General features: G+C 48.7%; 1 protein-coding gene across 1 annotated transcript in view; it reads left to right on the top strand.

The window, feature by feature from the left end:
• The window catches only part of LOC143962468 (disks large homolog 4-like), a gene marked incomplete in the record, with an annotated part of 306432 nt that overhangs the window by 256990 nt on the left and 21967 nt on the right, over window positions 1-27475 (top strand). Inside the window, 6 exon segments of the mRNA XM_077471743.1 lie at window positions 5396-5534; window positions 5720-5876; window positions 5982-6084; window positions 6508-6628; window positions 11850-12020; window positions 19819-19849. Coding sequence (XP_077327869.1) covers window positions 5396-5534; window positions 5720-5876; window positions 5982-6084; window positions 6508-6628; window positions 11850-12020; window positions 19819-19849 — 722 coding nt within the window.

Raw genomic sequence — 27475 nt, 5'->3', positions numbered from 1 at the left:
CCGTCTACCAACGCTTCCTCCTCTACCTTCATCTCACCTGTATGTCACTGTCTACCAACGCTTCCTCCTCTACCTTCATCTCACCTGTATGTCACCGTCTACCAACGCTTCCTCCTCTACCTTCATCTCACCTGTATGTCACTGTCTACCAACGCTTCCTCCTCTACCTTCATCTCACCTGTATGTCACTGTCTACCAACGCTTCCTCCTCTACCTTCATCTCACCTGTATGTCACTGTCTGCCAACGCTTCCTCCTCTACCTTCATCTCACCTGTATGTCACTGTCTACCAACGCTTCCTCCTCTACCTCCATCTCACCTGTATGTCACTGTCTGCCAACGCTTCCTCCTCTACCTTCATCTCACCTGTATGTCACCGTCTACCAACGCTTCCTCCTCTACCTTCATCTCACCTGTATGTCAGTGTCTACCAACGCTTCCTCCTCTACCTTCATCTCACCTGTATGTCACCGTCTACCAACGCTTCCTCCTCTACCTTCATCTCACCTGTATGTCACTGTCTGCCAACGCTTCCTCCTCTACCTTCATCTCACCTGTATGTCACTGTCTGCCAACACTTCCTCCTCTACCTCCATCTCACCTGTATGTCACTGTCTGCCAACACTTCCTCCTCTACCTCCATCTCACCTGTATGTCACCGTCTGCCAACACTTCCTCCTCTACCTTCATCTCACCTGTATGTCACCGTCTGCCAACACTTCCTCCTCTACCTCCATCTCACCTGTATGTCACCGTCTACCAACACTTCCTCCTCTACCTCCATCTCACCTGTATGTCACTGTCTGCCAACGCTTCCTCCTCTACCTCCATCTCACCTGTATGTCACTGTCTGCCAACACTTCCTCCTCTACCTCCATCTCACCTGTATGTCACCGTCTGCCAACACTTCCTCCTCTACCTTCATCTCACCTGTATGTCACCGTCTACCAACGCTTCCTCCTCTACCTTCATCTCACCTGTATGTCACTGTCTACCAACGCTTCCTCCTCTACCTTCATCTCACCTGTATGTCACCGTCTACCAACGCTTCCTCCTCTACCTTCATCTCACCTGTATGTCACTGTCTACCAACGCTTCCTCCTCTACCTTCATCTCACCTGTATGTCACTGTCTACCAACGCTTCCTCCTCTACCTTCATCTCACCTGTATGTCACTGTCTGCCAACGCTTCCTCCTCTACCTTCATCTCACCTGTATGTCACTGTCTACCAACGCTTCCTCCTCTACCTCCATCTCACCTGTATGTCACTGTCTGCCAACGCTTCCTCCTCTACCTTCATCTCACCTGTATGTCACCGTCTACCAACGCTTCCTCCTCTACCTTCATCTCACCTGTATGTCAGTGTCTACCAACGCTTCCTCCTCTACCTTCATCTCACCTGTATGTCACCGTCTACCAACGCTTCCTCCTCTACCTTCATCTCACCTGTATGTCACTGTCTGCCAACGCTTCCTCCTCTACCTTCATCTCACCTGTATGTCACTGTCTGCCAACACTTCCTCCTCTACCTCCATCTCACCTGTATGTCACTGTCTGCCAACACTTCCTCCTCTACCTCCATCTCACCTGTATGTCACCGTCTGCCAACACTTCCTCCTCTACCTTCATCTCACCTGTATGTCACCGTCTGCCAACACTTCCTCCTCTACCTCCATCTCACCTGTATGTCACCGTCTACCAACACTTCCTCCTCTACCTCCATCTCACCTGTATGTCACTGTCTGCCAACGCTTCCTCCTCTACCTCCATCTCACCTGTATGTCACTGTCTGCCAACACTTCCTCCTCTACCTCCATCTCACCTGTATGTCACCGTCTGCCAACACTTCCTCCTCTACCTCCATCTCACCTGTATGTCACCGTCTACCAACACTTCCTCCTCTACCTCCATCTCACCTGTATGTCACTGTCTGCCAACGCTTCCTCCTCTACCTCCATCTCACCTGTATGTCACTGTCTACCAATGCTTCCTCCTCTACCTTCATCTCACCTGTATGTCACCGTCTACCAACGCTTCCTCCTCTACCTTCATCTCACCTGTATGTCACTGTCTACCAACGCTTCCTCCTCTACCTTCATCTCACCTGTATGTCACTGTCTGCCAACGCTTCCTCCTCTACCTTCATCTCACCTGTATGTCACTGTCTGCCAACGCTTCCTCCTCTACCTCCATCTCACCTGTACGTCACCGTCTGCCAACGCTTCCTCCTCTACCTCCATCTCACCTGTATGTCACCGTCTACCAACGCTTCCTCCTCTACCTCCATCTCACCTGTATGTCACCGTCTGCCAACACTTCCTCCTCTACTTCCATCTCACCTGTATGTCACCGTCTGCCAACGCTTCCTCCTCTACCTTCATCTCACCTGTATGTCACCGTCTACCAACGCTTCCTCCTCTATCTCCATCTCACCTGTATGTCACTGTCTACCAACTCTTCCTCCTCTACCTTCATCTCACCTGTATGTCACCGTCTGCCAACACTTCCTCCTCTACCTCCATCTCACCTGTATGTCACCGTCTGCCAACGCTTCCTCCTCTACCTCCATCTCACCTGTATGTCACCGTCTACCAACGCTTCCTCCTCTACCTCCATCTCACCTGTATGTCACCGTCTGCCAACACTTCCTCCTCTACCTCCATCTCACCTGTATGTCACCGTCTGCCAACGCTTCCTCCTCTACCTTCATCTCACCTGTATGTCACCGTCTACCAACACTTCCTCCTCTACCTCCATCTCACCTGTATGTCACCGTCTACCAACGCTTCCTCCTCTACCTCCATCTCACCTGTATGTCACTGTCTACCAACTCTTCTTCCTCTACCTTCATCTCATCTGTATGTCACCGTCTGCCAACGCTTCCTCCTCTACCTCCATCTCACCTGTATGTCACTGTCTACCAACGCTTCCTCCTCTACCTCCATCTCACCTGTATGTCACCATCTACCAACTCTTCCTCCTCTACCTTCATCTCACCTGTATGTCACTGTCTGCCAACGCTTTCTCCTCTACCTTCATCTCACCTGTATGTCACTGTCTGCCAATGCTTCCTCCTCTACCTTCATCTCACCTGTATGTCACTGTCTGCCAACGCTTCCTCCTCTACCTTCATCTCACCTGTATGTCACCGTCTACCAACGCTTCCTCCTCTACCTCCATCTCACCTGTATGTCACTGTCTGCCAACGCTTCCTCCTCTACCTTCATCTCACCTGTATGTCACTGTCTGCCAACGCTTCCTCCTCTACCTTCATCTCACCTGTATGTCAGTGTCTGCCAACGCTTCCTCCTCTACCTTCATCTCACCTGTATGTCACTGTCTACCAACGCTTCCTCCTCTACCTTCATCTCACCTGTATGTCACCGTCTACCAACGCTTCCTCCTCTACCTTCATCTCACCTGTATGTCACCGTCTACCAACGCTTCCTCCTCTACCTTCATCTCACCTGTATGTCACTGTCTGCCAACGCTTCCTCCTCTACCTTCATCTCACCTGTATGTCACTGTCTACCAACGCTTCCTCCTCTACCTTCATCTCACCTGTATGTCACTGTCTGCCAATGCTTCCTCCTCTACCTTCATCTCACCTGTATGTCACTGTCTGCCAACGCTTCCTCCTCTACCTCCATCTCACCTGTATGTCACTGTCTGCCAACGCTTCCTCCTCTACCTCCATCTCACCTGTATGTCACTGTCTGCCAATGCTTCCTCCTCTACCTCCATCTCACCTGTATGTCACCATCTACCAACGCTTCCTCCTCTACCTCCATCTCACCTGTATGTCACTGTCTACCAACTCTTCCTCCTCTACCTTCATCTCACCTGTATGTCACCGTCTACCAACGCTTCCTCCTCTACCTTCATCTCACCTGTATGTCACTGTCTACCAACGCTTCCTCCTCTACCTTCATCTCACCTGTATGTCACCGTCTACCAACGCTTCCTCCTCTACCTCCATCTCACCTGTATGTCACTGTCTGCCAATGCTTCCTCCTCTACCTTCATCTCACCTGTTCCCTTTTTCAGACCCCACCCTCCTCCCCCCTCTCTCCCCCCTCTCTCCCCCCTCTCTCCCTCCCTCTCTCCCTCCCTCTCTCCCTCTTGATGTAGAATAATAACGTATCAAAGCAGGCTGGACTTCAGTGACACAGGTTTTCTTTATTTGACTCGTACGAGGAGACAAGTTACAACAAAAGGAACAGATATTTGCCCATTGGTTCTGACCTCTATGACCCCTGCAATAGGGCAGCATACATAGAGTTCAGCCTTATGAGCTCCTATCTGACTTGTCTGCATAACAATTGTAGAACTTGCATTTGTATTCCCTTTTACAAGCCTTATCTTAGCCATCTCTCCTAGATATGATTGCTTGCTAAGATCTACGTCATTGTAACTAACTATATATCTGACACCTGTTCTACAACCAGACTTACTTATTCATTCCCAGAATTCCTATATGTTAAAGTGATTTATAACTGGTTTTGTCCAATTAAAAACACCTGTTTAGAGACAGTATGGCACCCACCTGTGTTAAATCAAACCCTCCTTGTCCTGATAAGACAGATTTACGACTTTGGGAGAATGAACTTTCTATAACCCCACCAATATGTTATATGTGTTTGTTTCTCACTTTACAATTCTTTGTGCATGTATACATACATGGGTTTCACAAAAAAGTACTGTATCATCCATATTTATATGTATGTGTGTGTATATATGTATATATATATGCCCTATACAAAGCCAATTACTTTTATTCAATATTGTCTAATTATTAATATATACATATATATCAGTTCCTTATTCAATATATTTTAATGTGTTTTAATGAGGGCACCAGCAGACCTTTGTTTGACCCTGTCAAACTTAATGTACTGTACATAACTTTCCTATATTCCACATAATTATTTCTAAATCACCTGTATAAGATGTTCTTATCTTATCTCTGTGATTTATCTGCTGTCAAGTGTTTTCTTTTCTAAATGGCGCTTAGTTAAAAACTTAAAATGAACTATCCTAATGAACTTTCACCCAGTAAACTTATAAAAAGTATGAGAAAGAAGCAGAGAGGTCATCTAAAGTTCAACATGTAAATCTATGGAAAACATAGTATACATTATTAAAGATTAATAACTATTGCTTTACTTATTGAATAATGATAAAACCACTACTATATAATAATAATATGAATAACATAAAACATATATTGGTTAATATGAAATTCTACTACACTCTGCATTGTTCGCTCTTTCCCATCTCTCCCTCTGTCACCCCTACCCCCTACACTAATCCTCGCTCTCCCTTTCCCCGCTTTCCTTTTCTTTCTTCTCTCTCTATCCTCTCTTCTTCATCCTCATCTCTTTCTATTTGCAGCCTACTCTCAGCAGCTGGACAGTGATTTGTGTCACCCCAGTTACCTGGGCCCTGAGTATGCACCAGTCATGACACCAACATCACCTCGAAGATACTCACCAATCCCCAAAGAGCTAATGGGAGAGGAGGAGGTGCCACGGTAAGAGGGGCAGGGAGGTGAGGCGGGGTGGAAGGACGGTGGACATGGTCAGTGTTTGGTGTAAAATGTATTCTATTGAGAAATCTGGTATCTGGATAGAAGAAAGGTTGGAGATTTCGGGTGGAGAATGCGGGCAATGTGGGGATAGATGGGTTCTGGTTGTCACACCTCTGCCATTTCTACAGGGAACCACGGAGGATTGTTATACATCGTGGATCAACGGGCCTAGGTTTTAATATCGTTGGTGGAGAAGATGGGGAAGGAATTTTTATCTCATTCATTTTGGCGGGTGGACCAGCAGATCTGAGCGGAGCCCTGCGGAAAGGCGATCAGATCCTTTCTGTGAGTATGGACACCGCAGTATATGTATCATTATGTGTAATATGTGACTGCTGTACACGTGACCAAGTGAAGGTGCATTACTCAATTTTCCTGAATGACCGCCAGGTGAACGGAGTAGATCTGAGGAACGCGACGCATGAACAAGCAGCACTCGCTCTGAAGAACGCTGGCCAGACCGTCACCATCATTGCACAATACAAACCGGAAGGTATGCAATATGCTTTATGTTGTATGTTTTGGGCTAATGTGTGCCCATTCCTTAAGTCGGTGATTGGATATGTAAATGATCCATCTGACAGAAAACACAATGGTGGTGGGAAGGGAGGCCACTTCCACTCACTGTAATTCAAATAGAAGGCCCAGAAGTCAATGTAAGGATCACAAAATCTTCATTTATTCCACAGTAACCAATGCCTGAGTACAGAGACGTCATAACGGCCGAAACGCGTCAACGCCTGTGTATTCTGCCTGTGGTTACTGTGGAGTAGTTAATAAAGGAGTATTGTACAGAGTTGCTGACCTTCTATTTGATGTCCATCACTGTCACCAAATTGTGAGGAACACACTTGGTGAGGATGGGGGGGATATGGGGCTCCTGTCAGTCATGTGGTCCTATTATGTGTCCCTGCAGAGTACAGCCGGTTTGAGGCCAAGATCCACGACCTGCGGGAACAGCTGATGAACAGCAGTCTGGGCTCTGGCAGCGCCTCCCTGCACAACACCAACGGCAACAAACGGGGATTCTACATCCGGTAAGATGGAGGAGAAATGCCATGGAAATGATGTCTGCTCTCACAAGTAGTCACATCCCCGACGGTAGACTAGATACGTCCCCCAACATTATATACAAAACATCCCCCCGACATTATACTTGATACGTCCCCCCGACATTATACATGATACGTCCCCCCGACATTATACATGATACGTCCCCCCGACATTATACATGATACGTCCCCCCGACATTATACATGATACAGCCCCCCGACATTATACATGATACGTCCCCCCGACATTATACATGATACGTCCCCCAACATTATACATGATACGTCCCCCCGACATTATACATGATATGTCCCCCAACATTATACATGATACAGCCCCCTGAGATTATACATATGTCCCCCAACATTATACACAAAATGTCCCCCCAACATTATACATGATACGTCCCCCCGACATTATACATGATACGTCCCCCCGACATTATACATGATACGTCCCCCCGACATTATACATGATACGTCCCCCTGACATTATACATGATACAGCCCCCCCGACATTATACATGATATGTCCCCCAACATTATACACAAAACATCCCCCCGACATTATACATGGTACAGCCCCCCGACATTATACATGATACGTCCCCTGACATTATACATGATACAGCCCCCCGACATTATACATGATATGTCCCCCAACATTATACACAAAACATGCCCCAACATTATACATGATACAGCCCCCCAACATTATACACAAAACGTCCCCCCAACATTATACACAAAACGTCCCCCTGACATTATACATGATACAGCCCCCCGACATTATACATGATACGTCCCCCCGACATTATACATGATACGTCCCCCAACATTATACATAATACATCCCCCAACATTATACATGATACAGCCCCCCAACATTATACATGATACGTCCCCCAACATTATACATGATACATCCCCCCAACATTATACATGATACAGCCCCCAACATTATACATGATACGCCCCCGGACATTATACATGATACAGCCCCCTGACATTATACATGATACAGCCCCCCGACATTATACATGATACGTCCCCCCGACATTATACATGATACGTCCCCCAACATTATACATGATACGTCCCCCGACATTATACATGATACATCTCCCGACATTATACACGATACGTCCCCCCGACATTATACATGATACGTCCCCCGACATTATACAAGATACAGCCCCCTGACATTATACATGATACATCCCCCAACATTATACATGATACGTCCCCCAACATTATACATGATACATCCCCCAACATTATACATGATACGTCCCCCGACATTATACAAGATACAGCCCCCTGACATTATACATGATACAGCCCCCTGACATTATACACGATACGTCCCCCAACATTATACATGATACATCTCCCGACATTATACACGATACATCCCCCCGACATTATACATGATACGTCCCCCAACATTATACATGATACAGCCCCCCGACATTATACATGATACGTCCCCCCGACATTATACATGATACGTCCCCCCGACATTATACATGATACATCTCCCGACATTATACACGATACATCCCCCCGACATTATACATGATACATCTCCCGACATTATACACGATACGTCCCCCCGACATTATACATGATACGTCCCCCGACATTATACAAGATACAGCCCCCTGACATTATACATGATACATCCCCCAACATTATACATGATACATCCCCCAACATTATACATGATACATCCCCCAACATTATACATGATACGTCCCCCAACATTATACATGATTCCTCCCCCAACATTATACATGATACATCTCCCGACATTATACACGATACATCCCCCCGACATTATACATGATACAGCCCCCCAACATTATACATGATACGTCCCCCCGACATTATACACGATACAGCCCCCAACATTATACATGATACGTCCCCCCGACATTATACACGATACATCCCCCCGACATTATACATGATACAGCCCCCCAACATTATACATGATACGTCCCCCTGACATTATACATGATACAGCCCCCCGACATTATACATGATACAGCCCCCCAACATTATACATGATACGTCCCCCCAACATTATACATGATACAGCCCCCTGACATTATACACGATACGTCCCCCAACATTATACATGATACATCTCCCGACATTATACACGATACGTCCCCCCAACATTATACATGATACATCTCCCGACATTATACACGATACATCCCCCCAACATTATACATGATACGTCCCCCGACATTATACATGATACATCTCCCGACATTATACACGATACGTCCCCCCGACATTATACATGATACGTCCCCCAACATTATACATGATACATCCCCCAACATTATACATGATACATCTCCCGACATTATACACGATACGTCCCCCGACATTATACAAGATACAGCCCCCTGACATTATACACGATACGTCCCCCTGACATTATACATGATAGAGCCCCCCGACATTATACATGATTTGTCCCCCGACATTATACATGATACGTTCCCCAACATTATACATGATACGTCCCCCGACATTATACATGATACAGCCCCCCCCGACATTATACATGATACATCCCCCAACATTATACATGATACATTCCCCAACATTATACATGATACGTTCCCCAACATTATACATGATACATCCCCCAACATTATACATGATTCCTCCCCCAACATTATACATGATACGTCCCCCTGACATTATACATGATACAGCCCCCTGACATTATACATGATACGTCCCCCGACATTATACATGATAGAGCCCCCCGACATTATACATGATACGTTCCCCAACATTATACATGATACGCCCCCCGACATTATACATGATACAGCCCCCTGACATTATACACGATACGTCCCCCTGACATTATACATGATAGAGCCCCCCGACATTATACATGATACGTTCCCCAACATTATACATGATACGCCCCCCGACATTATACATGATACAGCCCCCCCCGACATTATACATGATACGTTCCCCAACATTATACATGATACAGCCCCCCGACATTATACATGATACAGCCCCCCCCGACATTATACACGATACAGCCCCCCCCCCCGACATTATACATGATACGTCCCCCGACATTATACATGATTCCTCCCCCGACATTATACATGATACAGCCCCCCAACATTATACATGATACATCCCCCAACATTATACATGATTCCTCCCCCTACATTATACATGATACATCCCCCAACATTATACATGATACAGCCCCCCGACATTATACATGATACGTCCCCCAACATTATACATGATACAGCCCCCCGACATTATACATGATACGTCCCCCAACATTATACATGATACAGCCCCCCGACATTATACATGATACGTCCCCCAACATTATACATGATACGTCCCCCAACATTATACATGGTACAGCCCCCCGACATTATACATGATACGTCCCCCAACATTATACATGATACGTCCCCCAACATTATACATGGTACAGCCCCCCGACATTATACATGATACGTCCCCCGACATTATACATGATACGTCCCCCGACATTATACATGGTACACCCCCCCGACATTATACATGATACGTCCCCCCGACATTATACATGATACGTCCCCCAACATTATACATGATACGTCCCCCCGACATTATACATGATACGTCCCCCAACATTATACATGGTACAGCCCCACGACATTATACATAATACGTCCCCCGACATTATACATAATACGTCCCCCGACATTATACATGATACGTCCCCCAACATTATACATGGTACAGCCCCCCGACATTATACATGATACGTCCCCTGACGGTAGACTAGATACGTCCCCCCGACATTATACATGATACGCCCCCCGACATTATACACGATACGTCCCCCAACATTATACACGATACGTCCCCTGACATTATACATGATACATCCCCCGACATTATACACGATACGTCCCCCGACATTATACATGATACAGCCCCCCAACATTATACATGATACGTCCCCCGACATTTTTACATGATTACACCCCTGACAATGGCTATAGGTTTCCCAGGAACTGCACCTCATTGCTCCCTGTTATCCTGTATTAGAAATGGGTATGACCCTAATAAAGTCTATTAGAAGTTGTTATGCTGGTATGCACCTGTTCCCCTATATTAGGAGCTGGTATGCCCCTGTTCCCCTATATTAGGAGCTGGTATGCCCCTGTTCCCCTATATTAGGAGCTGGTATGCCCCTGTTCCCCTATATTAGGAGCTGGTATGCCCCTGTTCCCCTATATTAGGAGCTGGTATGCCCCTGTTCCCCTATATTAGGAGCTGGTATGCCCCTGTTCCCCTATATTAGGAGCTGGTATGCCCCTGTTGCCCTATATTAGGAGCTGGTACGCCCCTGTTGCCCTATATTAGGAGCTGGTATGCCCCTGTTCCCCTATATTAGGAGCTGGTATGCCCCTGTTCCCCTATATTAGGAGCTGGTATGCCCCTGTTCCCCTATATTAGGAGCTGGTATGCCCCTGTTCCCCTATATTAGGAGCTGGTATGCCCCTGTTCCCCTATATTAGGAGCTGGTACGCCCCTGTTGCCCTATATTAGGAGCTGGTACGCCCCTGTTGCCCTATATTAGGAGCTGGTATGCCCCTGTTCCCCTACATTAGTAGCTGGTATGCCCCTGTTCCCCTATATTAGGAGCTGGTATGCCCCTGTTCCCCTATATTAGGAGCTGGTATGCCCCTGTTGCCCTATATTAGGAGCTGGTATGCCCATGTTCCCCTATATTAGGAGCTGGTATGCCCCTGTTCCCCTATATTAGGAGCTAGTATGCCCATGTTCCCCTATATTAGGAGCTGGTATGCCCCTGTTCCCCTATATTAGGAGCTGGTACGCCCCTGTTCCCCTATATTAGGAGCTGGTATGCCCCTGTTCCCCTATATTAGGAGCTGGTATGTCCCTGTTCCCCTATATTAGGAGCTGGTACGCCACTGTTGCCCTATATTAGGAGCTGGTATGTCCCTGTTCCCCTATATTAGGAGCTGGTATGCCCCTGTTCCCCTATATTAGGAGCTGGTATGCCCCTGTTGCCCTATATTAGGAGCTGGTATGCCCCTGTTGCCCTTGGCTCCCCCTATATCATGCAATGGTCTTTCCCAGGTAGTCTTTGTTGATATTGAGTGGTTTCTCTCCTCCGTAGGGCGCTCTTTGACTATGACAAGACGCGGGATTGTGGCTTCCTCAGCCAGGCCCTGAGCTTTAAGTTTGGAGATGTTCTGCATGTCCTGGATGCCACAGACGAGGAATGGTGGCAGGCTCGGCGAGTGCAGCCAGAGGGGGAGGAGATTGGCTTCATCCCCAGTAAAAGAAGGTGAGATGATGCCCTTTAGATGGAGGGTTAGAAGGTGCTTTGTCTTGTCACTCAAGGTCCAGTTACTGTAGGTGAGACCTGGAGGTCCCAACCCTAGGCTGATCCCGGGTCACCTTTATATCAGAAGGCCCCAACCCTAGGATGATCCTGGGTCACCTTTATATCTGAAGGTCCCAACCCTAGGATGATCCCGGGTCACCTTTATATCAGAAGGCCCCAACCCTAGGATTATCCTGGGTCACCTTTACATCAGAAGGCCCCAACCCTAGGATGATCCCGGGTCACCTTTACATCAGAAGGTCCCAACCCTAGGATGATCCCGGGTCACCTTTATATCTGAAGGCCCCAACCCTAGGATGATCCTGGGTCACCTTTATATCTGAAGGTCCCAACCCTAGGATGATCCCGGGTCACCTTTATATCTGAAGGCCCCAACCCTAGGAGGATCCTGAGTCATCTTTATATCTGAAGGTCCCAACCCTACGCTGATCCCGGGTCACCTTTATATCAGAAGGCCCCAACCCTAGGATGATCCTGGGTCACCTTTACATCAGAAGGCCCCAACCCTAGGATGATCCTGGGTCACCTTTATATCTGAAGGTCCCAACCCTAGGCTGATCCTGGGTCACCTTTATATCTGAAGGTCCCAACCCTAGGATGATCCTGGGTCACCTTTATATCTGAAGGTCCCAACCCTAGGATGATCCCGGGTCACCTTTATATCTGAAGGCCCCAACCCTAGGATGATCCCGGGTCAGCTTTATATCTGAAGGTCCCAACCCTAGGATGATCCTGGGTCAGCTTTATATCTGAAGGTCCCAACCCTAGGATGATCCTGGGTCACCTTTATATCAGAAGGCCCCAACCCTAGGATGATGCTGGGTCACCTTTACATCAGAAGGTCCCAACCCTAGGATGATCCTGGGTCACCTTTATATCTGAAGGCCCCAAACCTAGGATGATCCCGGGTCACCTTTACATCTGAAGGCCCCAACCCTAGGATGATCCCGGGTCACCTTTACATCTGAAGGCCCCAACCCTAGGATGATCCCGGGTCACCTTTACATCTGAAGGCCCCAACCCTAGGATGATCCCGGGTCACCTTTACATCAGAAGGCCCCAACCCTAGGATGATCCTGAGTCATCTTTATATCTGAAGGCCCCAACCCTAGGCTGATCCTGGGTCACCTTTATATCTGAAGGCCCCAACCCTAGGATGATCCTGGGTCACCTTTATATCTGAAGGTCCCAACCCTAGGATGATCCTGGGTCACCTTTATATCAGAAGGTCCCAACCCTAGGATGATCCTGGGTCACCTTTATATCAGAAGGTCCCAACCCTAGGATGATCCTGGGTCACCTTTACATCTGAAGGCCCCAACCCTAGGATGATCCTGGGTCACCTTTACATCTGAAGGTCCCAACCCTAGGATGATCCTGGGTCACCTTTACATCAGAAGGTCCCAACCCTAGGATGATCCCGGGTCACCTTTATATCAGAAGGTCCCAACCCTAGGCTGATCCTGGGTCACCTTTATATCTGAAGGTCCCAACTCTAGGCTGATCCTGGGTCACCTTTATATCTGAAGGTCCCAACCCTAGGCTGATCCTGGGTCACCTTTATATCTGAAGGTCCCAACCCTAGGATGATCCCGGGTCACCTTTATATCAGAAGGTCCCAACCCTAGGATGATCCCGGGTCACCTTTATATCAGAAGGTCCCAACCCTAGGCTGATCCTGGGTCACCTTTATATCTGAAGGTCCCAACCCTAGGCTGATCCTGGGTCACCTTTATATCTGAAGGTCCCAACCCTAGGATGATCCTGGGTCAGCTTTATATCTAAAGGTCCCAACCCTAGGATAATTCCGGGTCACCTTTATATCAGAAGGCCCCAACCCTAGGATGATCCTGGGTCACCTTTACATCTGAAGGCCCCAACCCTAGGATGATCCTGGGTCACCTTTACATCAGAAGGTCCCAACCCTAGGATGATCCTGGGTCACCTTTATATCTGAAGGTCCCAACCCTAGGATGATCCTGGGTCACCTTTACATTAGAAGGTCCCAACCCTAGGATGATCCCGGGTCACCTTTATATCAGAAGGTCCCAACCCTAGGATGATCCTGGGTCAGCTTTATATCTGAAGGTCCCAACCCTAGGATGATCCTGGGTCACCTTTATATCAGAAGGTCCCAACCCTAGGATGATCCTGGGTCACCTTTAAATCAGAAGGCCTCAACCCTAGGATAATCCCGGGCCACCTTTATATCAAAAGGCACCAACCCTAGGATGATCCCGGGTCACCTTTAAATCAGAAGGCCCCAACCCTAGGATGATCCTGGGTCACCTTTACATCTGAAGGCCCCAACCCTAGGATGATCCTGGGTCACCTTTACATCAGAAGGTCCCAACCCTAGGATAATCCTGGGTCATCTTTATATCTGAGGGTCCCAACCCTAGGATGATCCCGGGTCACCTTTATATCTGAAGGTCCCAACCCTAGGATGATCCCGGGTCACCTTTATATCTGAAGGTCCCAACCCTAGGATGATCCTGGGTCACCTTTACATCAGAAGGTTCCCAACCCTAGGATGATCCTGGGTCACCTTTATATCTGAAGGTCCCAACCCTAGGATGATCCCGGGTCACCTTTACATCTGAAGGCCCCAACCCTAGGATGATCCTGGGTCACCTTTATATCAGAAGGTCCCAACCCTAGGATGATCCTGGGTCAGCTTTATATCTGAAGGTCCCAACCCTAGGATGATCCTGGGTCACCTTTACATCTGAAGGCCCCAACCCTAGGATGATCCTGGGTCAGCTTTATATCTGAAGGTCCCAACCCTAGGATGATCCTGGGTCACCTTTATATCTGAAGGTCCCAACCCTAGGATGATCCTGGGTCACCTTTACATCAGAAGGCCCCAACCCTAGGATGATCCTGGGTCACCTTTATATCTGAAGGCCCCAACCCTAGGCTGATCCTGGGTCACCTTTACATCAGAAGGCCCCAACCCTAGGATGATCCTGGGTCACCTTTATATCTGAAGGTCCCAACCCTAGGATGATCCTGGGTCACCTTTACATCAGAAGGCCCCAACCCTAGGATGATCCTGGGTCACCTTTATATCTGAAGGCCCCAACCCTAGGCTGATCCTGGGTCACCTTTACATCAGAAGGTCCCAACCCTAGGATGATCCTGGGTCACCTTTATATCTGAAGGTCCCAACCCTAGGATGATCCCGGGTCACCTTTATATCTGAAGGTCCCAACCCTAGGATGATCCTGGGTCACCTTTACATCAGAAGGTCCCAACCCTAGGATGATCCCGGGTCACCTTTATATCAGAAGGTCCCAACCCTAGGCTGATCCTGGGTCACCTTTATATCTGAAGGTCCCAACCCTAGGATGATCCTGGGTCACCTTTATATCAGAATGCCCCAACCCTAGGATGATCCTGGGTCACCTTTATATCAGAAGGTCCCAACCCTAGGATGATCCTGGGTCACCTTTATATCTGAAGGTCCCAACCCTAGGATGATCCTGGGTCACCTTTATATCAGAATGCCCCAACCCTAGGATGATCCTGGGTCACCTTTACATCTGAAGGCCCCAACCCTAGGATGATCCTGAGTCACCTTTACATCTGAAGGCCCCAACCCTAGGATAATCCCGGGTCACCTTTATATCAAAAGGCACCAACCCTAGGATGATCCCGGGTCACCTTTAAATCAGAAGGCCCCAACCCTAGAATGATCCTGGGTCACCTTTACATCTGAAGGCCCCAACTCTAGGATGATCCTGGGTCAGCTTTATATCTAAAGGTCCCAACCCTAGGCTGATCCTGGGTCACCTTTATATCTGAAGGCCCCAACCCTAGGATGATCCCGGGTCACCTTTATATCTGAAGGCCCCAACCCTAGGATAATCCTGGGTCACCTTTAAATCAGAAGGCCCCAACCCTAGGATGATCCTGGGTCACCTTTATATCTAAAGGTCCCAACCCTAGGATAATCCCGGGTCACCTTTATATCAAAAGGCACCAACCCTAGGATGATCCTGGGTCACCTTTAAATCAGAAGGCCCCAACCCTAGAATGATCCTGGGTCACCTTTATATCAGAAGGCCCCAACCCTAGGATGATCCTGGGTCACCTTTACATCTGAAGGCCCCAACCCTAGGATGATCCTGGGTCAGCTTTATATCTAAAGGTCCCAACCCTAGGCTGATCCTGGGTCACCTTTATATCTGAAGGTCCCAACTCTAGGATGATCCTGGGTCACCTTTACATCAGAAGGCCCCAAACCTAGGATGATCCTGGGTCACCTTTACATCAGAAGGCCCCAAACCTAGGATGATCCGGGTCACCTTTACATCAGAAGGCCCCAACCCTAGGATGATCCTGGGTCACCTTTATATCAGAAGGCCCCAACCCTAGGATGATCCTGGGTCACCTTTACATCAGAAGGCCCCAAACCTAGGATGATCCCGGGTCACCTTTACATCTGAAGGCCCCAACTCTAGGATGATCCTGGGTCAGCTTTATATCTGAAGGTCCCAACCCTAGGCTGATCCTGGGTCACCTTTATATCTGAAGGTCCCAACCCTAGGATGATCCTGGGTCACCTTTACATCAGAAGGCCCCAACCCTAGGATGATCCTGGGTCACCTTTACATCTGAAGGTCCCAACCCTAGGATGATCCTGGGTCACCTTTATATCTGAAGGTCCCAACCCTAGGCTGATGCTGGGTCACCTTTACATCAGAAGGCCCCAACCCTAGGCTGATCCTGGGTCACCTTTACATCAGAAGGCCCCAAACCTAGGATGATCCTGGGTCACCTTTACATCAGAAGGCCCCAAACCTAGGATGATCCGGGTCACCTTTACATCAGAAGGCCCCAACCCTAGGATGATCCTGGGTCACCTTTATATCAGAAGGCCCCAACCCTAGGATGATCCTGGGTCACCTTTATATCAGAAGGCCCCAAACCTAGGCTGATCCTGGGTCACCTTTATATCAGAAGGCCCCAACCTTAGAATGATCCTGGGTCACCTTTATATCAGAAGGCCCCAACCCTAGGCTGATCCTGGGTCATCTTTATATCAGAAGGCCCCAACCCTAGGATGATCCTTGGCCACATTTTATATCTGGAGGCCCCAACCCTAGGATGATCCTTGGCCACATTTTATATCTGGAGGCCCCAACCCTTGGCTCATCTTCAAGCCACATTTATTGCAGGAGGCCCCTTTCTATCAGGAGGCCCCAACCCTAGGATGATCCTGGGTCATCCTTATATCTGGAGGACCCAATTCTAGGCTTATCTGGAGCATAAATGAGGTCTGCTCATCTGGAGCCCCCTTTCTCTAGATACTGGACATATACCAGTTCTGCTTGTCTGGAACCCTCCAACCTCCATGTCTGGAGTTTACCAATGAGAGTTGTCATAATATGATATTCAGTTGCCTATTGGGTCCTCTGTGTGTGATGACAGTCCATGGGACGTAGGAGGAGAGAGCGCGCTGGACAAGAGATATTACCCCACTGGGGTATCAATGAGGGCCACCGGTGGTATAGTGCGAATCCTGCACCTCTCTTTTAAGGCAAAGGACCTCCAAGACTAGAGATCGAACCCCCGGGGGTATCAAGGAGGGCCCTCAGTGGTATATTGAGAGTCCCGCACCTCTCCTCTAAGATATTGAACCCCCGGGGGTATCATGGAGGGGCCTCAGTGGTATATTGAGAGTCCCGCACCTCTCCTCTAAGATATTGAACCCCGGTGGTATCATGGAGGCCCTCAGTGGTATAGTGAGAGTCCCACACCTCTCCTCTAAGATATTGAACCCCCGGGGGTATCATGGAGGGGCCTCAGTGGTATATTGAGAGTCCCGCACCTCTCCTCTAAGATATTGAACCCCCGTGGGTATCATGGAGACCTTCAGTGGTATAGTGAGAGTCCCACACCTCTCCTCTAAGATATTGAACCCCCGGGGGTATCATGGAGACCTTCAGTGGTATAGTGAGAGTCCCACACCTCTCCTCTAAGATATTGAACCCCCGGGGGTATCATGGAGGGGCCTCAGTGGTATATTGAGAGTCCCGCACCTCTGCTCTAAGATATTGAACCCCCGGGGGTATCATGGAGGGGCCTCAGTGGTATATTGAGAGTCCTGCACCTCTCCTCTAAGACATTTAACCCCTGGGGGTATCATGGAGAACCTCAGTGGTATATTGAGAGTCCCGCACCTCTCCTCTAAGATATTGAACCCCCAGGGGTATCATGGAGGGGCCTCAGTGGTATAGTGAGAGTCCTGCACCTCTCCTCTAAGGTATTGAACCCCCGGGGGTATCATGGAGGGGCCTCAGTGGTATATTGAGAGTCCCGCACCTCTCCTCTAAGATATTGAACCCCCGGGGGTATCATGGAGGGGCCTCAGTGGTATAGTGAGAGTCTCGCACCTCTCCTCTAAGGTATTGAACCCCGGGGGTATCATGAAGAGGCCTCAGGGGTATAGTGAGAGTCCTGCACCTCTCCTCTAAGATATTGAACCCCCGGGGGTATCATGGAGGGCCTCAGTGGTATAGTGAGAGTCCCGCACCTCTCCTCTAAGGTATTGAACCCCCGGGGGTATCATGGAGGGGCCTCAGTGGTATAGTGAGAGTCCTGCACCTCTCCTCTAAGATATTGAACCCCGGGGGTATCATGGAGGGGCCTCAGTGGTATAGTGAGAGTCTCGCACCTCTCCTCTAAGATATTGAACCCCCGGGGGTATCATGGAGGGGCCTCAGTGGTATAGTGAGAGTCTCACACCTCTCCTCTAAGGTATTGAACCCCCGGGGGTATCATGGAGGGGCCTCAGTGGTATAGTGAGAGTCCTGCACCTCTCCTCTAAGGTATTGAACCCCCGGGGGTATCATGGAGGGGCCTCAGTGGTATAGTGAGAGTCTCGCACCTCTCCTCTAAGATATTGAACCCCCGGGGTATCATGGAGGGGCCTCAGTGGTATAGTGAGAGTCCTGCACCTCTCCTCTAAGATATTGAACCCCCGGGGGTATCATGGAGGGGCCTCAGTGGTATAGTGAGAGTCCCGCATCTCTCCTCTAAGGTATTGAACCCCCGGGGGTATCATGGAGAACCTCAGTGGTATATTGAGAGTTCCGCACCTCTCCTCTAAGATATTGAACCCCCGGGGGTATCATGGAGGGCCTCAGGGGTATAGTGAGAGTCCCGCACCTCTCCTCTAAGGTATTGAACCCCCGGGGGTATCATGGATGGGCCTCAGGGGTATAGTGAGAGTCCCGCACCTCTCCTCTAAGGTATTGAACTCCCGGGGGTATCATGGAGGGGCCTCAGTGGTATATTGAGAGCTCCGCACCTCTCCTCTAAGATATTGAACCCCCGGGGGTATCAAGGAGGGCCCTCAGTGGTATATTGAGAGTCCCGCACCTCTCCTCTAAGATATTGAACCCCCGGGGGTATCATGGATGGGCCTCAGGGGTATAGTGAGAGTCCCGCACCTCTCCTCTAAGGTATTGAACCCCCGGGGGTATCATGGAGGGGCCTCAGTGGTATATTGAGAGTCCCGCATCTCTCCTCTAAGGTATTGAACCCCCGGGGGTATCATGGATGGGCCTCAGTGGTATAGTGTGAGTCCCGCATCTCTCCTCTAAGGTATTGAACCCCCGGGGGTATCATGGATGGGCCTCAGTGGTATATTGAGAGTCTCGCACTGTAATGTCACATGTTCCTCCTCATCCAATCAGAAAGATAAGGAGTTTTTCTTTTTTCCTTGCAGAGTGGAAAGGCGGGAATGGTCCCGGTTAAAGGTGAGATGATTTTGGGGAGTCGGTGTATATAACACTCATTTGCGGTCATTGGGGTTACCCTGTGTTGACCGTGGGACATCAAATCTTATATGTAGGTGGCACAATACAAAGATATGCGGGGGGGAATTTAGGGTACATAATACAGAGGTATGTGGGGTACATAATAAAGGGGGTGTGAGGTACAGAATATAGTGATTGGGGGGATGGGGAGTACAGAATATAGTGATTGGGGGATGGGGGTACAGAATATAGTGATTGGGGGGATGGGGGTACAGAATATAGTGATTGGGGGGATGGGGGTACAGAATATAGTGATTGGGGGGGATGAGGGGTACAGAATATAGTGATTGGGGGGATGGGGGTACAGAATATAGTGATTGGGGGATGGGGGGTACAGAATATAGTGATTGGGGGGATGGTGGGTACAGAATATAGTGATTGGGGGGATGGGGGTACAGAATATAGTGATTGGGGGATGGGGGGTACAGAATATAGTGATTGGGGGGATGGTGGGTACAGAATATAGTGATTGGGGGGATGGGGGTATGGAATATAGTGATTGGGGGGATGGGAGTACAGAATATAGTGATTGGGGGGATGAGGGGTACAGAATATAGTGATTGGGGGGATGGGGGTACAGAATATAGTGATTGGGGGATGGGGGTACAGAATATAGTGATTGGGGGGATGGGGGTACAAAATATAGTGATTGGGGGATGGGGGGTACAGAATATAGTGATTGGGGGGATGGTGGGTACAGAATATAGTGATTGGGGGGATGGGGGTACAGAATATAGTGATTGGGGGGGATGAGGGGTACAGAATATAGTGATTGGGGGGATGGGGGTACAGAATATAGTGATTGGGGGATGGGGGGTACAGAATATAGTGATTGGGGGGATGGTGGGTACAGAATATAGTGATTGGGGGGGTGAGGGGTACAGAATATAGTGATTGGGGGGATGGGGGTACAGAATATAGTGATTGGGGGGATGGGGGTACAGAATATAGTGATTGGGGGGATGGGGGGTACAGAATATAGTGATTGGGGGATGGGGGTACAGAATATAGTGATTGGGGGATGGGGGGTACAGAATATAGTGATTGGGGGGATGGTGGGTACAGAATATAGTGATTGGGGGGATGGGGGTACAGAATATAGTGATTGGGGGGATGGGGGTACAGAATATAGTGATTGGGGGATGGGGGGTACAGAATATAGTGATTGGGGGGATGGTGGGTACAGAATATAGTGATTGGGGGGATGGGGGTACAGAATATAGTGATTGGGGGGATGGGAGTACAGAATATAGTGATTGGGGGATGGGGGGTACAGAATATAGTGATTGGGGGGATGGGGGGTACAGAATATAGTGATTGGGGGATGGGGGGTACAGAATATAGTGATTGGGGGATGGGGGTACAGAATATAGTGATTGGGGGATGGGGGGTACAGAATATAGTGATTGGGGGGATGGTGGGTACAGAATATAGTGATTGGGGGGATGGGAGTACAGAATATAGTGATTGGGGGGGATGAGGGGTACAGAATATAGTGATTGGGGGGATGGGGGTACAGAATATAGTGATTGGGGGGATGGGGGTACAGAATATAGTGATTGGGGGATGGGGGGTACAAAATATAGTGATTGGGGGGATGGTGGGTACAGAATATAGTGATTGGGGGGATGGTGGGTACAGAATATAGTGATTGGGGGGATGGGGGTACAGAATATAGTGATTGGGGGGATGGGGGTACAGAATATAGTGATTGGGGGATGGGGGGTACAGAATATAGTGATTGGGGGGATGGTGGGTACAGAATATAGTGATTGGGGGGATGGGGGTACAGAATATAGTGATTGGGGGGATGGGAGTACAGAATATAGTGATTGGGGGTACAGAATATAGTGATTGGGGGGATGGGGGTACAGAATATAGTGATTGGGGGGTACAGAATATAGTGATTGGGGGGGATGGGGGTACAGAATATAGTGATTGGGGGGTACAGAATATAGTGATGGGGGTACAGAATATAGTGATTGTGGGGTACAGAATATAGTGATTGGGGGGATGGGGGGGTACAGAATATAGTGATTGGGGGATGGGGGTACATAATATAGTGATTGGGGGATGGGGGTACAGAATATAGTGGTTGGGGGATGGGGGTATAGAATATAGTGATTGGGGGATGGGGGTACAGAATATAGTGATTGGGGGGATGGGGGTACAGAATATAGTGATTGGGGGGGTGGGGGGTATAGAATATAGTGAGTGGGGGGATGGGGGTACAGAATATAGTGATTGGGGGGATGGGGGTACAGAATATAGTGATTGGGGGGATGGGGGTTACAGAATATAGTGATTGGGGGGGGTGGGGGTACAGAATATAGTGATTGGGGGGATGGGGGTACATAATATAGTGATTGGGGGGGATGGGGGTACAGAATATAGTGATTGGGGGGATGGGCAGTACAGAATATAGTGATTGGGGGATGAGAGTACAGAATATAGTAATTGGGGGGTACAGAATATAGTGAGTGGGGGGATGGGGGTACAGAATATAGTGGTTGGGGGGATGGGGGTATAGAATATAGTGATTGGGGGGATGGGGGTACAGAATATAGTGATTGGGGGGATGGGGGTACAGAATATAGTGATTGGGGGGGGGGTGGGGGGTATAGAATATAGTGATTGGGGGGATGGGGGTACAGAATATAGTGATTGGGGGGATGGGGGTACAGAATATAGTGATTGGGGGGATGGGGGTACAGAATATAGTGATTGGGGGATGGGGGTTACAGAATATAGTGATTGGGGGGGTGGGGGTACAGAATATAGTGATTGGGGGATGGGGGTATAGAATATAGTGATTGGGGGGATGGGGGTACAGAATATAGTGATTGGGGGGATGGGGGTACAGAATATAGTGATTGGGGGGGGTGGAGGGTACTGAATATAGTGATTGGGGGGATGGGGGTACAGATATAGTGATTGGGGGGATGGGGGTACAGAATATAGTGATTGGGGGGATGGGGGTACAGAATATAGTGATTGGGGGGGCTGGGGGTACAGAATATAGTGATTGGGGGGATGGGCAGTACAGAATATAGTGATTGGGGATGAGAGTACAAAATATAGTGATGGGGGGATGGGGGTACAGAATATAGTGATTGGGGGGATGGGGGGTACAGAATATAGTGATTGGGGGGTACAGAATATAGTGATTGGGGGGATGGGGGTACAGAATATAGTGATTGGGGGGATGGGGGGTACAGAATATAGTGATTGGGGGGTACAGAATATAGTGATTGGGGGGTACAGAATATAGTGATTGGGGGATGAGGGTACAGAATATAGTGATTGGGGGGATGGGGGGTACAGAATATAGTGATTGGGGGGTACAGAATATAGTGATTGGGGGGATGGGGGTACAGAATATAGTGATTGGGGGGATGGGGGGGATGGGGGGTACAGAATATAGTGATTGGGGGGATGGGGGTACAGAATATAGTGGTTGGGGGATGGGGGTACAGAATATAGTGATTGGGGGATAGGGGTACAGAATATAGTGGTTGGGGGATGGGGGTACAGAATATAGTGATTGGGGGATGGGGTCCAGAATATAGTGGTTGGAGGGATGGGGGGTACAGAATATAGTGATTGGGGAGTACAGAATATAGTGATTGGGGGGATGAGGGGTACAGAATATAGTGATTGGGGGGATGGGGGTACAGAATATAGTGATTGGGGGATAGGGGTACAGAATATAGTGATTGGGGGGATGGGGGTACAGAATATAGTGATTGGGGGATGGGGGGTACAGAATATAGTGATTGGGGGGTACAGAATATAGTGATTGGGGGTACAGAATATAGTGATTGGGGGGATGAGGGTACAGAATATAGTGATTGGGGGGATGGGGGGTACAGAATATAGTGATTGGGGGGTACAGAATATAGTGATTGGGGATGGGGGTACAGAATATAGTGGTTGGGGGGATGGGGGGTACAGAATATAGTGATTGGGGGGATGGGGGTACAGAATATAGAGATTGGGGGGATGAGGGTACAGAATATAGTGATTGGGGGGGATGAGGGTACAGAATATAGTGGTTGGGGGGATGGGGGTACAGAATATAGTGATTGGGGGATACAGAATATAGTGATGGGGGGATGGGGGTACATAATATAGTGATTGGGGGGATACAGAATATAGTGATTGGGGGGATACAGAATATAGAGATTGGGGGGGATGAGGGTACAGAATATAGTGATTGGGGGGATGAGGGTACAGAATATAGTGGTTGGGGGGATGGGGGTACAGAATATAGTGATTGGGGGATACAGAATATAGTGATGGGGGGATGGGGGTACATAATATAGTGATTGGGGGATACAGAATATAGTGATGGGGGATGGGGGTACAGAATATAGTGATTGGGGGGATGGGGGTACAGAATATAGTGATTGGGGGGGTGGGGGTATAGAATATAGTGATTGGGGGGATGGGGGTACAGAATATAGTGATTGGGGGGATGGGGGTACAGAATATAGTGATTGGGGGGATGGGGGTACAGAATATAGTGATTGGGGGGATGGGGGTTACAGAATATAGTGATTGGGGGGGTGGGGGTACAGAATATAGTGATTGGGGGGATGGGGGTATAGAATATAGTGATTGGGGGGATGGGGGTACAGAATATAGTGATTGGGGGGATGGGGGTACAGAATATAGTGATTGGGGGGGTGGAGGGTATAGAATATAGTGATTGGGGGGATGGGGGTACAGAATATAGTGATTGGGGGGATGGGGGTACAGAATATAGTGATTGGGGGGATGGGGGTACAGAATATAGTGATTGGGGGGGATGGGGGTACAGAATATAGTGATTGGGGGGATGGGGGTATAGAATATAGTGATGGGGGGATGGGGGTACAGAATATAGTGATTGGGGGGATGGGGGTACAGAATATAGTGATTGGGGGGATGGGGGTACAGAATATAGTGATTGGGGGGATGGGCAGTACAGAATATAGTGATTGGGGGATGAGAGTACAGAATATAGTGATGGGGGGATGGGGTACAGAATATAGTGATTGGGGGGATGGGGGGTACAGAATATAGTGATTGGGGGGTACAGAATATAGTGATTGGGGGGATGAGGGTACAGAATATAGTGATTGGGGGGATGGGGGGTACAGAATATAGTGATTGGGGGTACAGAATATAGTGATTGGGGGGATGGGGGTACAGAATATAGTGATTGGGGGGATGGGGGGGATGGGGGGTACAGAATATAGTGATTGGGGGGATGGGGGTACAGAATATAGTGTTGGGGGATGGGGGTACAGAATATAGTGATTGGGGGGATAGGGGGTACAGAATATAGTGGTTGGGGGATGGGGGTACAGAATATAGTGATTGGGGGGATGGGGGTACAGAATATAGTGGTTGGAGGATGGGGGGTACAGAATATAGTGATTGGGGAGTACAGAATATAGTGATTGGGGGATGGGGGTACAGAAAATAGTGATTGGGGGGATGGGGGTACAGAATATAGTGATTGGGGGGATGGGGGTACAGATATAGTGATTGGGGGGTACAGAATATAGTGATTGGGGGATGGGGGTACAGAATATAGTGGTTGGGGGGATGGGGGGTACAGAATATAGTGATTGGGGGGATGGGGGTACAGAATATAGTGATTGGGGGTACAGAATATAGTGATTGGGGGATGGGGGTACAGAATATAGTGGTGGGGGGATGGGGGGTACAGAATATAGTGATTGGGGGGATGGGGGTACAGAATATAGAGATTGGGGGATGAGGGTACAGAATATAGTGATTGGGGGGATGAGGGTACAGATATAGTGTGGTATGTTGGGGGGGTACAGAATATAGTGATTGGGGGATACAGAATATAGTGATGGGGGGATGGGGGTACATATATAGTGATTGGGGGGATACAGAATATAGTGATTGGGGGGATACAGAATATAGAGATGGGGGGGATGAGGGTACAGAATATAGTGATTGGGGGATGAGGGTACAGAATATAGTGGTTGGGGGTGGGGTACAGAATATATGATTGGGGATAACAGAATATAGTGATGGGGGGAGGGGGGTACATAATATAGTGATTGGGGGATACAGAATATAGTGATTGGGGGGATGGGGGTACAGAATATAGTGATTGGGGGGATACAGAATATAGTGATTGGGGGATGGGGGTACTAATATAGTGGTTGGGGGGGTACAGAATATAGTGATTGGGGGGATGGGGGTACATAATATAGTGATTGGGGGATACAGAATATAGTGATTGGGGGGATGGGGGTACAGAATATAGTGATTGGGGATGGGGGGTACAGAATATAGTGGTTGGGGGATGGGGGTACAGAATATAGTGATTGGGGGATGGGGGTAGAGAATATAGTGATTGGGGGATGGGGGTACAGAAAATAGTGATGGGGGGATGGGGGTACAGAATATAGTGATTGGGGGATGGGGGTTACAGAATATAGTGATTGGGGGGGTGGGGGTACAGAATATAGTGATTGGGGGATGGGGGGTACAGAATATAGTGATTGGGGGATGGGGGTACAGAATATAGTGATTGGGGGTACAGAATCTAGTGATTGGGGGGATGGGGGTACAGAATATAGAGATTGGGGGGATGAGGTTACAGAATATAGTGATTGGGGGATGGGGGTACAGAATATAGTGATGGGGGGATGGGGGTACAGAATATAGTGATTGGGGGATGGGGGTACCAGAATATAGTGTTGGGGGGATGAGGGTACAGAATATAGTGATTGGGGGGTACAGAATATAGTGATTGGGGGTACAGAATATAGTGATTGGGGGTATGGGGGGGTACAGAATATAGTGTTGGGGGGGTACAGAATATAGTGATTGGGGGGATGGGGGTACATAATATAGTGATTGGGGGGATACAGAATATAGTGATTGGGGGGATGGGGGTACAGAATATAGTGATTGGGGGATGGGGGGTACAGAATATAGTGGTTGGGGGATGGGGGTACAGAATCTAGTGATTGGGGGATGGGGGTAGAGAATATAGTGATTGGGGGATGGGGGTACAGAATATAGTGATGGGGGGATGGGGGTACAGAATATAGTGATTGGGGGATGGGGGTTAAAGAATATAGTGATTGGGGGGGTGGGGGTACAGAATATAGTGATTGGGGATGGGGGGTACAGATATAGTGATTGGTGGGATGGGGTACAGAATTAGTGATTGGGGTACAGAATCTAGTGATTGGGGGATGGGGTACAGAAATTAGAGATTGGGGTGAGGGTACAGAATATAGTGATTGGGGAATGGGGGTACAGAATATAGTGATTGGGGGGATGGGGTACAGAATATAGTGATTGGGGGATGGGGGTACAGAATATAGTGATTGGGGGATGGGGGTTACAGAATATAGTGATTGGGGGGGTGGGGGTACAGAATATAGTGATTGGGGGATGGGGGTTACAGAATATAGTGATTGGGGGGGGTGGGGGTACAGAATATAGTGATTGGGGGGATGGGGGTTACAGAATATAGTGATTGGGGGGTGGGGGTACAGAATATAGTGATTGGGGGATGGGGGTTAC

This window comes from Lithobates pipiens, unplaced genomic scaffold (genome assembly GCF_037356315.1).
Source record: "Lithobates pipiens isolate NorthernLeopardFrog02 unplaced genomic scaffold, aLitPip1_a1.2 Scaffold_8, whole genome shotgun sequence".
Taxonomy (NCBI): Eukaryota; Metazoa; Chordata; class Amphibia; order Anura; family Ranidae; genus Lithobates; species Lithobates pipiens.
Note: the sequence above shows the minus strand (reverse complement) of the source record. Positions and strands in the feature narration are given on the sequence as shown.